The 16,870-nt window shown below is 35.8% G+C and overlaps 1 protein-coding gene across 2 annotated transcripts in view; it reads right to left on the reverse strand.

Moving 5' to 3' along the window:
- PIK3C2G (phosphatidylinositol-4-phosphate 3-kinase catalytic subunit type 2 gamma) overlaps window positions 1-16,870 on the reverse strand; it is a 353,016-nt gene that overhangs the window by 107,068 nt on the left and 229,078 nt on the right. For both annotated transcript variants that reach the window (XM_032647260.1, XM_032647259.1), the window contains one exon: window positions 342-531. In XM_032647260.1, the coding sequence (XP_032503151.1) occupies window positions 342-531 (190 nt within the window). The remainder of the gene's footprint in view (window positions 1-341; window positions 532-16,870) is intronic.

The raw sequence follows: 16,870 nt of genomic DNA on the forward strand, positions 1-16,870 counted from the left end.
ACCCGTGTCCCCTGCATTGGCAGGCGGACTCTCAACCATTGCGCCACCAGGGAAGCCCCTTTTTTTTTTTCTTGTGGACATTTTAATTAGGTCTTGATTTATAGTCTACCACAGGGCAGAAACTGTTCTCTTTGGTGGTTCTCTACTAGTAGCTCTGGTTATTATAATTTCTCCTTGGAACATCCGCCTTAATGGCACTTCTGTTCAAACTGTAACTGATTTTTCAGTTGTGTAGCAAAAAAGAAAAATCATGGTATAAGGAGGAATGTGTAGCATAGTGAAGGGAACTGTGAGATGTAGTCAAATGATATATAAGTCAAGATGACAGACTTGAGACTTACATGCCTAGTTTTCTTGCTGAACCCTAAAATTGTTGCTCTTTGGATTAACTGGGTTGCACTCATTGTACAGGATTCCCGGGAAAAAGTCTGCGAAGTAGATTTGGCAGGATTTACGGCTGTCATTTGTGCAAGTGTGTGGATCAAGTTATTCAATTTAACAGGGAAACACTCCAGACTTTCCTTTATTTTCCTAGAGAAATGAAAAAGAAAAGATAGTGAGTAACATTCCCCTGAGTTGACTCATTTCATTTGAGTTGTTTCCTTGTGTTAGATGTGGAAGAAAAAGTCAAGGACCATGCCTATTTATTTGGAGTCCAACTACTAAACATTATTTTTATAAACTTCAAACTCACATCTTGAACTGTTAGCAAATATAAAAGAAACTTTTGTGGTGAAATATAAAAATGTAGTTGCAATGTTTGTATTTTGGCTTCTTTTAAGTTTGTTTTTGATTTTTAGGGATGATTTTTAAAAAAAACAATTTGCTTATAATTATTTAAAATATTTACACAATTCCAAAAGTTAAATCTACAAAACAGTGTATATACCAAGAAGCCCAACATTTATCCCTGAACTCTTTACACTATTCCCTTCTTCCCTGATATGTAAACATTTTTTAAAAATTATGATTTAACTTTCATTGTTTTATTTTTATTTTTGTGTTATTTGTGTCCCTCTGTCAACTCTCTTACAAAAAGGTTGTATAACACTATATTTAATATACACATATTTTATATGAAATGCTTTTCACTCTGGTTTTTTTTTCCTTTTTTTGGTTTGGTTTTGGTTTGTCTCCACTTTATTATTATTATTATTTGTATTTTAAAAGGTTTGCAATTGTGTTCTAATGGTATAATAAATATCTTTAGATAATATCCTTTATCCCCTCTGCACCATCTTGTCCAGTATATGACTTGCAGTGTTATCCTTTTTATCCCAGTTAATACAATAAAGCAAACATTATGCTCATTCCACTTTTCATATGTGCTTCCTATTCCACTTCCATTTTTTATAGAGCTATTCGATCCACATCATATGGTATCTATACTATACATAGTATAGAGTCTCTCTTCTAACTATCATTAAATATTATCTGCTCTACAAGTCTTTATGTCACATCCCTCCAGTCATTTTGACTATCTGATGGTCATTTTCTGATAAATTCTTCAGGAAATGCTCAAGGAAATAAGTTTCTGAGTTCTGGGTGTTGATAACAGTTTTTCTGTGGCCTTTATACTCCAAAGTCAATTTTGCTGGCTAAAACACCCTTGGCTCACATTTTCTGTTTTGAGGGTCATAAAAATATTATTTAACTTTCTTTTGGAATAAAGGATTACTGTCTAAAACTCTGATGACATACTGAACTTCTTTCCCTTACAAATGACTTGAACTTTTTGCTTAGGTGCTTAAAGGAAGTTTTTTTCCCCCTAAAAGTCCAATAGTTTTTCCAAAAATATGTTTCAGGTTTGTTACTCTGGGTAACTTTTCTCAATATACAAAGTGTCCTTTCAATATGTAATTTCAAGACTTTTCATTTTCCAGAAAACTTCTTGAATTATGATGTTAGTATTTCTTAAAATACTAAATATAAAATTCAGTTTTGATAGTTTTTTTTAACATCTTTATTGGAGTATAACTGCTTTACAATGGTGTGTTAGTTTCTGCTTTACAACAAAGTAAATCAGCTATACATATACATATATCCCCATATCTCCTCCCTCTTGCGTCTCCCTCCCACCCTCCCCATCCCACCCCTCCAGGTGGTCTCAAAGCACCGAGCGGATCTCCCTGTGCTATGTGGCTGCTTCCCACTAGCTATCTATTTTACATTTGGTAGTGTATATATGTCCATGCCACTCTCTCACTTCATTCCAGCTTCCCCTCCCTGTGTCAAGTCCATTCTCTACGTCTGCATCTTTATTCCTTTCCTGCCCCTAGATTCTTCAGAACCATTTTTTTTTTAATTCCATATATGTGTGTTAGTATACGGTATTGGTTTTTCTCTTTCTGATCACTCTGTATGACAGACTCTAGGTCCATCCACCTCATTACAAATAACTCAATTTCGTTTCTTTTTATGGCTGAGTACAATATCATTGTTTATATATACCACATCTTCTTTATCCATTCGTCTGTCGTTGGGCATTTAGGTTGCTTCCAAGACCTGGCTATTGTAAATAGAGCTGCAATGAACATTGTGGTACATGACTCTTTTTGAATTATGGTTTTCTTAGGGTATATGCCCAGTACTGGGGTTGCTGAGTCATATGGGAGTTCTATTTTTAGTTTTTAAGGAACCTCCATACTGTTCTCCATAGTGGCTGTATCAATTTACACTCCCACTAACAGGGCAAGAGGGTTCCCTTTTCTCCACACCCCCTCCAACATTTACTTTTTGTAGATTTTTTGAATAATGGCCATTCTGACTGGTATGAGGTGATACCTCATTGTAGTTTTGTTTTGCTTTTTTTAATTTTTGAATTTTATTTATATTTTATACAGCAGGCTCTTATTAGTCATCAATTTTATCCACATCAGTGTATACATGTTAATCCCAATCTCCCAATTCATCACACGACCACCCCTACCCCGCCACTTTCCCCCCTTGGTGCCCATACATTTGTTCTCTACATCTGTCTCGATTTCTGCCCTGCAAACGGGTTCATCTGTACCATTTTTTAGAATCCACATATATGCATTAATATACGATCTTTGTTTTTCTCTTTCTGACTTAACTTCACTCTGTATGACAGTCTCTAGATCCATCCACGTCTCAACAAATGACCCAGTTTGGTTCCTTTTTATGGCTGACAAGTCTTCCATTATATATATATACCACAACTTTTTTATCCATTTGTCTGTTAATGGGCATTTAGGTTGCTTCCATGACCTGGCTATTGTCAATAGTGCTGCAGTGAACATTGGGGTGCATGTGTCTTTTTGAATTATGGTTTCCTCTGGGTACATGCTCAGTAGTGGGATTGCTGGATCATATGGTAGTTCTATTTTTAGTTTTTTAAGGAACCTCCATACTGTTCTCCATAGTGGCTGTATCAATTTACACTCCCACTAACAGGGCAAGAGGGTTCCCTTTTCTCCACACCCCCTCCAACATTTACTTTTTGTAGATTTTTTGAATAATGGCCATTCTGACTGGTATGAGGTGATACCTCATTGTAGTTTTGTTTTGCTTTTTTTAATTTTTGAATTTTATTTATATTTTATACAGCAGGCTCTTATTAGTCATCAATTTTATCCACATCAGTGTATACATGTTAATCCCAATCTCCCAATTCATCACACGACCACCCCTACCCCGCCACTTTCCCCCCTTGGTGCCCATACATTTGTTCTCTACATCTGTCTCGATTTCTGCCCTGCAAACGGGTTCATCTGTACCATTTTTTAGAATCCACATATATGCATTAATATACGATCTTTGTTTTTCTCTTTCTGACTTAACTTCACTCTGTATGACAGTCTCTAGATCCATCCACGTCTCAACAAATGACCCAGTTTGGTTCCTTTTTATGGCTGACAAGTCTTCCATTATATATATATACCACAACTTTTTTATCCATTTGTCTGTTAATGGGCATTTAGGTTGCTTCCATGACCTGGCTATTGTCAATAGTGCTGCAGTGAACATTGGGGTGCATGTGTCTTTTTGAATTATGGTTTCCTCTGGGTACATGCTCAGTAGTGGGATTGCTGGATCATATGGTAGTTCTATTTTTAGTTTTTTAAGGAACCTCCATACTGTTCTCCATAGTGGCTGTATCAATTTACAGTCCCACCAGCAGTGCAAGAGGGTTCCCTTTTCTCCACACCCTCTCCAGCGTTTGTTGTTTGCAGATTTTCTGATCATGCCCATTCTCACTGGTGTGAGGTGCTACCTCATTGTAGTTTTGATTTGCATTTCTCTAATAATTAGTGATGTTGAGCAGCTTTTCATGTGCTTCTTGGCCATCTGTATGTCTTCTTTGGAGAAATGTCTATTTAGGTCTTCTGCCCACTGTTTGATTGGGTTGTTTGTTTTTTTAATATTGATCTGCATGAGCTGTATATATATTTTGTATTGAGGTGCTCTTATGTTGAGTGCATAAGTATTTACAATTGTTATATCTTCTTCTTGGATTCATCCCTTGATCTTTATGTAGTGTCCTTCGTTTGCCTCTTGTAATAGTCTTTATTTTAAAGTCTGTGTTGTCTGATGTGAGAATTGCTACCTCAGCTTTCTTTTGATTTCCATCTGCATGGAATATCCATTTCCATCCTCTCACTTTCATTCTGTATGTGTCTCGAGGTCTGAAGTAGGTTTCTTGTAGACAACATATACATGGGTCTTGTTTTTATATCCATTCTACCTGCCTATGTCTTTTGGAGAGAGCATTTAATCCATTTATATTTAAGGTAGTTATCAATATGTATGTTCCTATTACCATTTTCTTAATTGTTTTGGGTTTGTTATTACAGGTCTTTTCCTTCTCTTGCATTTCCTGCCTAGAGATGTTCCTTTAGCATTTGTTGTAAAGCTGGTTTGGTGGTGTGAATTCTCTTAGCTTTTGCTTGTGTGTAAACGTTTTAATTTCTCTGTTGGATGTAAATGAGATCCTTGCTGGGTAGAGTAATCTTGGCTGTAGGTTTTTCCCTTTCATCACTTTAAATATGTCCCGCCACTCCATTCTTCCTTGCAGAGTTTCTGCTGAACAGGTGTTAACCTTTTGTGGATTCCCTTGAATGTTGTTTGTTGTTTTTCCCTTGCTGCTTTTAATATTTTTTCTTTATATTTAATTTTCGATAGTTTGATTAATACGTGTCTTGCATGTTTCTCCTTGGATTTATACTGTATGGGACTCTCTGTGCTTCCTGGACTTGCTTGACTATTTCCTTTCCCATATTAGGGAAGTTTTCAACTATAATCTCTTCAAATGTTTTCTCAGTCCCTTTCTTTTTCTCTTCTTCTTCTGGGACCCCTATATTTCGAATGCTGGTGCATTTAATGTTGTCCCAGTGGTCTCTGAGACTGTCTTCAATCTTTTTATTCTTTTTTCTTTGCTCTGCTCTGCAGCAGTTATTTCCACTGTTTTATCTTCCAGATCACTTATTCCTTCTTCTGCCTCAGTTATTCTGCTATTGATTCCTTCTGGAGAATTTTAAATTTCATTTATTGTGTTGTTCATCATTGTTTGTTTACTCTTTAGTTCTTCTAAGTCCTTATTAAACGTTTCTTGTATTTTCTCCATTATATTTCCAAGGTTTTGGATATCTTTACTATCATTACTCTGAATTCTTTTTCAGGTAGACTGACTATTTCCTCTTCATTTGTTTGGTCTGCTGGGTTTTTACCTTGCTCCTTCATCTGCTGTGTGTTTCTCTGTCTTCTCATTTTGCTTAACTTACTGTATCTGGTGTCTCCTTTTCGCAGGTTGCAGGTTCTTAGTTCCTGTTGTTTTTGGTGTCTGCTCTCAGTGGCTAAGGTTGGTTCAGTGGGTTGTGTAGGCTTCCTGGTGGAGGGGACTGGTGCCTGTGCTCTGGTGGATGAGGTTGGATCTTGTCTTTCTGGTTGGCAGGACCACGTCCAGCAGTGTGTTTTGGGGTGTCTGTGAACTTATTATGATTTTAGGAAGCCTCTCTGCTAATGGGTGGGGCTGTGTTCCTGTCTTGCTTGTTGTTTGTCATAAGGTGTCCAGCACTGTAGCTTGCTGGTCATTGAGCGGAGCTGCGTCTTAGCGTTCAGATGGAGATCTCTGGGAGATCTTTTGCCGTTTGATATTACATGGAGCTGGGAGGTCTCTGGTGGACCAATGTCCTGAACTTGGCTCTCCTGCTTCAGAGGCACAGGCCTGACACCTAGCCGGAGCACCAACGCCTTGTCAGCCACATGGCTGATAGCACATGCTGAAATTTAGGCTTTCTTGATATTTTTTTGATATATTACTTTGGTTTTATTTTTCAGGAAGTTAATTATATGTATACTGGATATTTATTGACTTCATTTCTTTTTGTTTTAAAGGTCCTCCTTTGTTTTTTTCATCTTTTTTTCTCTGGAGGTATTATCTATTGTGCTGTTTTAATTTTCTTCTGTGTTCTTTGTAGTTTACTATTTTTATAAGTATTCTTTCTTTTATTTTCTAATTTTTGGGGGGTTCAATCACTTCATTTCTGAGTTTTCTCTAATTGTAATCTATATTGTTCCAGCATATTTTATTATTTTCTTAATTTCTTTTAGGTCAATTTGTAATGTAAGGATACAGTTTATCCCTTGTTAGGAATGTCTTTCTGGCATATTTTCATTGAAGAGATTTTATTTTGCATCTTATTTCTTTTTAAAAATTATAATTCTGTATGACATTCAGATATGATCCATTTTGCTTACTCATTTTAATATAAAATTAAACTTTCAGGAAGGAGTAGAGGCTTTTCAAGGGTCTGAAGCTTTCTTTTCTGTTGCTATCACAGTGGTAAAAACACTGTTTCATACTTTCTGAGATATTCCTCTTTGGCTTCTCTCTTTGCCCCCAATTTTTTTCTGGATTGTGGTTTTCCTTTGCTCCTATGATCTTTCTCCTTTCATTTGGATTATAGTTCCAGCAGTTTCTCTTCAGCATAGGACTATTTCTAGGGAGGAATCACCAGTTACCTTTGAGAGTTTATAGACTTCTCTAACCTTTTCAGATTTGCCATGGAACCTTTGCCCTTCCTTGTGAATTGAAGTGTGTAAAAATCCTTCCCAGTTTCAGCTGCTAAACAGCTTATCAAATGGGCCCACTCAGGTTTCCAGTGAGTACCTGTGGGCTCTGTGGAGTCCTCTTCTCAGGTCAATCAGATAACATGTTGCTTCCTTAGCTTCCTCCCATAAGATGCTGTTACAAAATAATTGTAACTTGATTTGCCCCATCTGCTTGTATTTTAGGATTCTTAGGAATACCTTGTTACTTAGTTTTGTTGTAGATGTTGCCTGCAGTTTTGGGGTTTTGCTACCCTGTTTGATCTGTTTTATGGAAGAAGTTCCAGGGACACTAAAAAACTTGATTTAAAAAAAAAATATATAATTCAAGCCATACAGTAAAATATTAAGTAAAATGTGAAAAGTTCCCTTCATCCATCTTCCGTTGTCACTCTCCTCCCCCAAAATAACTACTATGAACAATCTGGTAGTATTCTTTTGAGCTTTCTCTATACACTTGCACAAACCAACAGACACACAGCCAGACACACTATTCTTACTCCTGTTACATGCCAGGTGCATGTTGGGATGTAGCAATGAAAACAAAAACAGACAGAAATGTGTCCCCTTAGAGAGATTATATAATGTGGAATTCAGACCATGATGAAATAAACATGTAAAAATATAGGATTTGAGAAAGAAATATATAACATAGAGGAAACTAAAATAGAAATTGGGGAGAGGGAATATGGGGTAGGGAACAGTGTTGCAATTTTAAGCAGGATGGTCAGGGATAGTCTCACTAAAATGATGAGTTGAATGATTTGACAAAAAACTTAATTTGCCAAGAGCATAGGCCATGGAAATTTCTGATAGAGGAAATTCTAAGCAGAAACAACAGCTCATCCAGAAGCTCAGAGGTAGATGGATGACTGGTGATTAACAGACAGCAAAGAACAGCAGAGTGGCTGACAGAGTGAGGAGTGGAAGAAGGGAAACAGACAGATAAAGGGAGCATGATTTTGTAAGAATTTCGAAGTTGTGTGAGATGGAAGTAAAAAAGACAGGATTCAAAAAACAATTACATGAAATGTTGTAATTTGCTTTTTTAACTTAGTAATATGTTCTGGAAGAAAAACTTTATAGTAACTCATGCATAGTAAGTGGCCCCAAAATATATGTTGAATGAACAATCTACTTCAGAAAACAGAGTTAACTTATTTTTTTTAAATGATCTATCTGGATTTATAGATGTACAATGATTAATTTAACCAATTTTGTTTTTTCATTGCAAAGACCATTCTTTCCTTACTGATTCAACTTTGTCCAGTACCAAGGGTATGTATAAACATAGGCTTGTTTCTGGCCTCTTTGTTCTGTTGTACTCTTCAATTTGTCTATCTCTGTGTTAATACAACACTTTCTTAAATAGCAAGAACTTATAATAAATCTTGAAAATTCTTTTACCTTGTTCTTTTTCAGGTGGTTTTTTTTCATGATTTTAGGTCCTTTGACCTCCCGAATATATTTTAGAATCACCTTATCAAGCTTACCAATACATAAAATAAATGTGTAAGGATTTGTAAGACATTTCATTAAACTATAAATTAATTTGGGGAGAATCAACATCTCTGCAGTATTGAGACACGCAACCACTAAACATGGCATATTTCTCCATTTAGTTGGGTCTTATTTTACATCTTTCTGTATAATTTTAGAATTTTTTTCTGTGGCTGTTTTCCATATATTTTGTTGGATTTATTGTGGATTGTAAATTCTAGCTTTTTCTAAATTTTATTTTAAGTAATATTTGTTAATATATGAGTAGATTTTTAAGTCATTAATTCTAACAATACACTGTATATTCTTTTGAAATTTGCATGGACACAGTCATGTTATCTGCAAATAATGACAGAGTTTTCTGTCACCCTTTGCATTGCTAAGACCTCCAGTTCAATGTTAAATGGAAGTGGTGATAGCAGGCATTTTTCGTCTGTTTGATTACAGAGGTAAAGCTTTTAATGTTTTACCACTAAGTATAATGTTTTCTGTAGGTTTTTAGCTACATGTTTAAGGATATTCCTTTCTATTTCTAGAGAGTTTTAAAATAATGAGTGATTCTAAATTTTAATAACTGAATTTTCTGTATCTATTTAGGCGATCATATAATATTCCCTTTCTAATTTTTTCATTACTCAGTCTTGAATGTTTATCTTGTAACCACTTACGGTACTAAATTCTTATTTCAAAAATTTTAAAAAATTATATGGAACTGTTTGTTTTCTTATTCAAGTGGAAAATAACAATATAACAAAGCTTAAATATAGAGCTGTACTAAAAAGATAGAGGCATTATTATATTTTTCCTGACATTAATGGGAATGCTTATAATTTTTCACTTAAAAAAGTATGTTTATCTAAGTTTCCTTCTATTCTGAGCTTACTAAAATATTTCCATGAGGAACAGATGTTGAACGTAATCAAACACTGCTTTTCTTGGTTGGCATCTATCAAAGTTACCAAGCAATGCCTTCTTTACAACAAATCAGCCATGTCCTCAAAGTTAAAAATGTAGTTCAATAATGTTTAATAATTTCCCCCTCATTTTTATAAAACTTCAAGCCCATTTATCTTGTTCTGGTATTGGACTTAAAAAAATCCAAATTTTTCCATTATTATACATCAATATTGGACAAAATTTCCTAAGAAGGTTAAAATATGACCCTGATCATTATTCATTTCCACAGTGTTCATTATTTTTAAAGATGTCCTTTGACTTTATGAATTTATGGGTACGTAGTGCAGTATAAAACATTCATTTCTTTCTTCATCAGTAGTTCAAAGACATGAAGGTAATAATAGCAGTAAGAGTATAATACTAATCATGATTTACAGAGACCCTACCATTCTCTCACTCTTTGAACAAATAGTTACTGAGCATATTTTATGTGTTGAGGTGGAAAGCTCTACGATGATAGCATGTACTCACTTTTCATGAAGGTAGGCTTATGAACCATAAATCTTAAGATCTGATGTACTCACACTCACATAATCTCAACTATGTCTAGGCCTTATTCTTACATCGCCCAGCAGTTAAGATGCAAGAAGACTGGAGATGAAGGATGAACTTTTATGATAAACTTAGAGTTTTAATGCAGAATTTCATCTAAATGCAACTCTAGTTTCTCAAGTGGCAGATTTAACAGGTCAGGTAAAATAATGTTGTTAAATATGACCCAATTTAGGACTGGGGACCTGAGAGCAGTAAGTTTCAGGCCTCTACCAGGATCTGATTTATCCAAGTGGCAGCTCTCTGATTTATCTATTTTAATGGCAGCTTCAGCCGGATTATGCTTTGGAGTATCCTTATGTTATAAATCCAAAGCAGCATCTAGAAGGATTCAGTTCTCAAATTTCCTAAGGAAATCCCCGGGGCAGTCTTGATAAACACTTCTAACTTCCTACTAGGCACTGTTCTTTGTACTGGGACATAGAGGTCAAGGAGAGAAATCAGATTTCTGCCCTCAGGGAGTATATACCCTTTGGCAGGCACTGCACTAAATGCCTTATGTTAATCTTTTCATCCTTAGAGGTGAGCAGTAAAATTATTTTGGCAAAAGATAAGAAAAAGACCTCGAGAAGTTAAATGCATACGAAAGGTGACATCATTTAGAAAGTAGCAAGGAAAAATTCTAACACATTTAGAAAGTCTTTGCTCTCATTGTGGATTATTTATAATGAACAGTCTTCCAACTTTGTCTTTAAGTGAGAAATAAGCCAATAAGTGAGTGTGGAATTCCCAGGTGGTACAAAGGCACTAAAACAACGATCCTTTAATTTTTACATAGGAATAACCCTTAGACAGAAAAAAAAAAAATTAACAGTATTTCTGGCATCTAGGGAACACAGTCCAAAGGGGCATACCTTAAGATAAAATTTCTTAAGCCATAGGTCCCATCTTAAACATGTGTACAAATTCTATTCTACTTCAGAACAGATGTACCTTTTTATAGGATACAAATATTTTAAATTGCTTATCATCAGAAACAACTGCTAACGAATAGGTTTCCTAGTTATGTGTGTGTGAATGGGCAATGGAGTTTATCAGTCTCAGAAAACTGGGTTAAATCCAGAGGGTCGAATCTTTCACATCAGGTTTAGCCTATAGGCAGATTTGTTTCCTCAGGTTAGATATTATATTTTTTGAACTCACATTTATATTAATATGCGACTACAAATGGCAAACGTTTCTTATCTTTTTTTTTTTTTAACACCTTTATTAGAGTATAATTGGCAAACGTTTCTAACAGCTTCACGAGCTACATCAGAGTAACCATTGAAGAGAGATGCCTAAATGTGTGGAGTGGCGATCAAGAGAAGGTTCTCGGGCAACCCTTGACAGGAATTTCAACAAGAGCATATTTCTATTGCTGAAGTCGTTGATATCATTTTGTGGTTTGATAGAACACTGACCTATTTCACTGGTCAGTCTCTTTAAGAGTCGCAGGGAAATATTTCTCAAGTGACTTTTTCTGTGAAAGAATTTGCATGAGAATGTTCTTACTTTACCACTGACACTGAAATTTTATCATATATAAATAGAAGAGTTTCAAGTGACTCACACTCCCCATGAACAAATTTCTTCATCTAACTCTCAAACTTCATTTTTGCTGCAGTGATTTTGGCACATGTAAAGAAGACATTACTTTTTTTTTTGCGGTACGCGTGCCTCTCACTGTTGTGGCCTCTCCCATTGCGGAGCACAGGCTCCGGACGCGCAGGCTCAGCGGCCATGGCTCACGGGCCTAGCATGTGGGATCTTCCCGGACCGGGTCACGAACCCGTGTCCCCTGCATCGGCAGGCGGACTCTCAACCACTGCGCCACCAGGGAAGCCCCATTCCTTTTCCTTTTCTTTTTTGTATTGGAGTTACTGAGTGTCTAGCTCTGAGAGTCATTCTTAACTATTCAGAGGGAACAGTGAATTAATACAACTTTGTCATAATTTCTTTTATTCCATGAAGAAAAATAATGGTTCAGTGTTGAATTTGTAATCTATAATATATCTGACCAGCACTTTCTCATAGCTAAACCAATAAAATATGCTATCAAGATAATTCCTATTTTGTTACAAATTTATATTGGACCAATAAGTATTCAGAAGTACTCAAAATATTTTTTAACCAAAAAATTAACATTTTAAATGAATTCAATGAATAATCATTGCTGATGCAGTCTTGGTACACAATTTTTTAAAAAGTTCCTCTCTATGCACTTTTATTTAAAAAAATTCAAGGAAAAGAGAGCACTTGATAAATTTGGTTGAATATTTATGTAACATGTATGTACATTTGTGTGAAGACAAAAATTTAAGCTTCATGTTCTAACCTTTTAAATAAAATAGATACTAAAAAAGGTATCTCATGTTAATCCTTGTAGCTTTGATGGCATGGTATCCTAATTTGGGAAACACAACTTTAAGCATTTAGATTTTTTTTACTATTTTCTTTCAACTAACCCAAAGACACTACAGTTAAAGAACATCTATATTATCTGAGATTATGAGTTTTGTATGTAGGACTTTTTTTTTTCCATATGATTTTGTTTAGGGTCCTGGGAAGAGCACCCATTATGCAAGAAATCAATTTTGTTTTCTTTTGAACTCATCAGTTCTGCCCGTGATCCAAGAAATTCAATTAGCTTTCAATCATTTCATCTAGGAAACATAGTTGATGACTAGACCATGCCATTCCCTGGGATTATCGATAGAATCAAAGGAAGTAACATATAAAAAGTTATTGGAAATAGAATAATATTATGCAAATATTATTTCAGAAAGCTTACTACCAAATAAGTAAAAAAATGAATATATATATGAGCCCAAAAGGTAGTAAACTACAGATAGAGAGATACAAAGGAAAACACATGTACAGATTTATGGTTCTGTGGAAAATGACTTGTGGTAAACTCTTTTGAAATCCTCTTTCAAATCCTTTTGAAAGAGATGTTAGGGATTAAAACAAGAGGCAATTTTAGAGTTTCTTATCTTTTTCTCTTTTCATTTCACTTTTTATCCTGCTTCATAGTTTAGAATTTGGCTTAAAAAATGAAAGATTTTGCTGTTTTCCAAGTTGAAGTTTCAAGTCTTCATAATTCATCTACAAGGTCAGCAAGTCTTATGCAAATGTCATCACAGGCCCCTAACTACATACAAACAAGAATTCCAGGCTCCATGGCTTTGAATACAATAAGTAATTCCTACACTTTCTTATGGAGGCTCCTTACAAAATTTAGCCAAATCAGAGCAAGTGGAATAAAGAAACTAGGGAAATATTGATGGGCTGGTCTTACTATAAGTACATATAAATACTATGCCAGTGAAATGACATTCCAGGCTTCTAACCTCCCCTCCCTCCAAAAGCTACCTTATTTTATTGATGTATTGTAAAAAGCTGTCAAAGCTGCAGTTTGAAAAACATAGTTTAAAAAGTCAATTTAGTTCAGATTAGTGCTTATAATGAAATTTTTTAAAATGGGAAACTATCACAACGAAAGGAGAAATGTCACTTTAACTTTCCCTTTGAATCTGCTTTCTTCATTTAAGGAAAGTTGGATGTCATGATTGTTAGTTCCTTTAGGTTCTGTTTTTTTGTTTGTTTGTTTTTTCTTGTATTTATTTCTGTAAGTATGAACGGTTAAGCTAAGGCAAAGAAAAACTTTGACCCATATTTATGGAATTACAACAATCCATGAGATGACAATTTGCAAAGTACTAAAAAAAAATCAAGAAACTTTAATGATAAAAGAACCCAGGGATCTGCATTCCTGTCCTATATTCTGTTTCTCAGTTCTGAAGAGAAACCAGATAGAAAGCCATTGAATTACATTTTGAGATATTTGAGCATAAAGAGTCTTGTCTCACCCTATAGCCACGAGAAATAAACAAGAAGGAATGCAGGGAAAACTGGGAATTTCTGGCATTGTGTCTGCACACTCTAGGTGGCTCAGAGACTCTGACCCCTGTCTTTGTGAAGTCCAGAAGCACTCTTTCTGGATGCTATCAACATTTTCAGCAGCTTCACAGTTGTACTTGTTGGGACAGTCATTGTGCCTGCTCTTCCCAGTGGCCCCTCATAATTAAGACTGTTCTTTCTAAAGCTCAAAGTTCAGAGAAGAAGCTCCAGGCTGTTCTTTGTGAAGGGGTGGCCCATGTTAAGAATAAGGATGGGCAACAGAATCCATGATGGCTTGGCATGAAGGACCCTGTCCAGTAGGGTCAAAGGCAACTAGCTAAGTCAATTAGACTGTCTCTCTCTGGAATTTATATTAGAGAATACTGGCCAGTAGGCAAAAAGAAGTAGAATATGATAGGTAGAGATAAGCAGAGGAGAAGGTCTTCATTTCCTTTAGAAACTGCCCAGGCCATATTGGTTTCCGGAATTTGTTAGGTTAGAGTTTGAGTCCACGTATACCCTTTTCCCCAAGTATACCAGATAGAATCTAGTTCTTGCTATCAAAATACCTCACTAATGCAAATAATTTGTTATTCTGAAGTTTGGAGTTTTGTTTTGCTTCAAGCTGCCTTCAAGCTGCTCTTCTCTTTAGTTGAAGAGCAGGGGATCTTATACTTACTAAACCAAAGAATCTGCCTGGCAGGCCAAATGGAATATATGGGAATACATGGAAAATTTCTTCTCACATTTCTGGAGGAGGAAATGGCTAAAGTAAAAAGCATAATCTGCATGTGGGAGGGGAGGTAGGCCAGGAAATTTATGCTTAATGATCTGAGTCTGGTCTGTGAAATAGGTTATCCGTTTCTAAAGACAGCTAATCCAAGGTGTGAGAGTGACTGAAAATTCTGAAATAACCCATTTGGACGGCATTTTAATATATGGTTGCCTAGCAGTGGGCTCGGCAGAGATATTACATGAGAATATCAATTTGCAGGGACTGAGTCATGATACTTTCTTGACTCTATTCAACAGAACGCAGCTGCAAGGGGAGTAATAAAAGTAAGGGAAGCAGAGAGAGGAGTTGGCAATGATGTGAAAAACCTTTGTGTCCAGTAAACCAATTTTATTTTCATTTTTCTCTAAATGCCATTCATTGTAATATAATTTTTTAATGCCATGCAGAGTACAGCATCCTCTGAAACTCTTATGATCAGCTCTTAACCCAGAATGTGAATACCCAAGAGTGAAGTAAGATCCTGTATTGTTCAAAAACAGAGGACTCCCTCAGAGAGGCAGGAAAAGCCATTTCTTTCTTTCAAGTCTCAAACAGGGTCAAGAGGGGCAGCCTCTTAATGCTAATGCTGTGGTCAGGACTAGGGCACTTAAGGTATCCATCCACACATGCTGTGTCTCAGATGGCTTAGTCATTCATGACCCAGATCTGTGAGCTTAGTGGCAGTGGTGGGAGTAGGTGGATTTTCGTCTTATTTTTATCTGTATCTTAGTAGTACCCGAATAAAAAGTGGCATGAAACACTTTTAGCTTTTCAAAACAAAGAGAACAAGGTATTTAAATATACAGGGCCTCTCAAAAGTATATCCGAGTTAATGACACTCATTGAAGCACCAAGACCAACGTTGGATCCATTAATGAACTTGATTTCTTTTTGGTAAATTATGTGCACTGACATCTACACTTCAAGTTTTTCCTTAAGTTTTGATATCCATATAATGTCAGAGAACATAGCTTAAGGTAACAGTATTATTTACACAGAAAAGTAAACAAGTGCACATAATTTTTAAGGCTTCCTTATTACTTTAAATTCAGCAGCTTACTTTTATAAATTCACTCTATACATTGTTTAAGTATTAACAAAAGAAATATTGTATAATTTTCTTTAGAATTTTAAATATCTAAATAACAGAGAGTTTAAGTAACTTTTTTAAATTGTAAAGAATCACAGTCACATTCCACTGAGGCTTCTTGAACCTCGATAATAGGTTCTTCAAAGTGCTAGATGGAATATGTGATAGAAAAGATCCTCAACATTTGATCTACATATGCTGACCAAGGAACTTCGAGAAGAGTTGAAAAGGAAATCTCAAAACATATTAAATCATATCTAAAAAATAAAGGTACATAATTGAGATTTTAGGATAAAAGATACTACTGAGACAGGCTCTTAGAAATAAATGGTAGGGTGAGTCTCATGGGAGATTTCTCTGAGAAGAAAAGTGGAAAACAATATAGAGAGGTTCAAGGCACCTGGTAATGGGCCAAAACAGAAAAAAGGAAGAAGGTGACGGCCTTGGCATCATTAATCAAATTATCCCATGGGAGTCTCCCAGGGCAGTCGTTATAGCAGATCCTGAACCAAACACCCAGGGGACATTTGGTGGTAGCACAGAGATAATAGTTCTGGGAAGGGACTCTGTCCACCAAGGCTCGGGATATTCAGGAATGAGGATTAGTGCCCAAGGAAGGTTATAGGGTCACCTTGGTGAAACTGCAGCCAACATGGGCTCTGAGGAACCTTGAGAAAACTGTGGTCTGAATTATGAAGCAGCACATCCCCGGAAGCCTGCATATGGGAGGGGTGGATTTGAGCACACAGGGTAGAATTTAAGACCCCACACTCTGGAGCATGACTCCTGGATTTGAATTGTGGCTTTGTCTCCTGCCGGTTGTATCCTCTGGCAAATCATTTTATTTCTCTGGGGTCTCAATTTCCTAATCTAAAAATGTAGATAAAAGTGATACTATCTCATAGACTTGTTATGATGATTAAATAAGTTACTGTATGAAAAGTACTTAGAGTAAGGCTTGAAATATAAGAAGCGCTGTATTAAATGTTAGCCATTATATGACTTCTATACACTTAAATGTTTCATGTTTAAATTGTATTTTC

This window comes from Phocoena sinus, chromosome 10 (assembly GCF_008692025.1).
Source record: "Phocoena sinus isolate mPhoSin1 chromosome 10, mPhoSin1.pri, whole genome shotgun sequence".
Taxonomy (NCBI): domain Eukaryota; kingdom Metazoa; phylum Chordata; class Mammalia; order Artiodactyla; family Phocoenidae; genus Phocoena; species Phocoena sinus.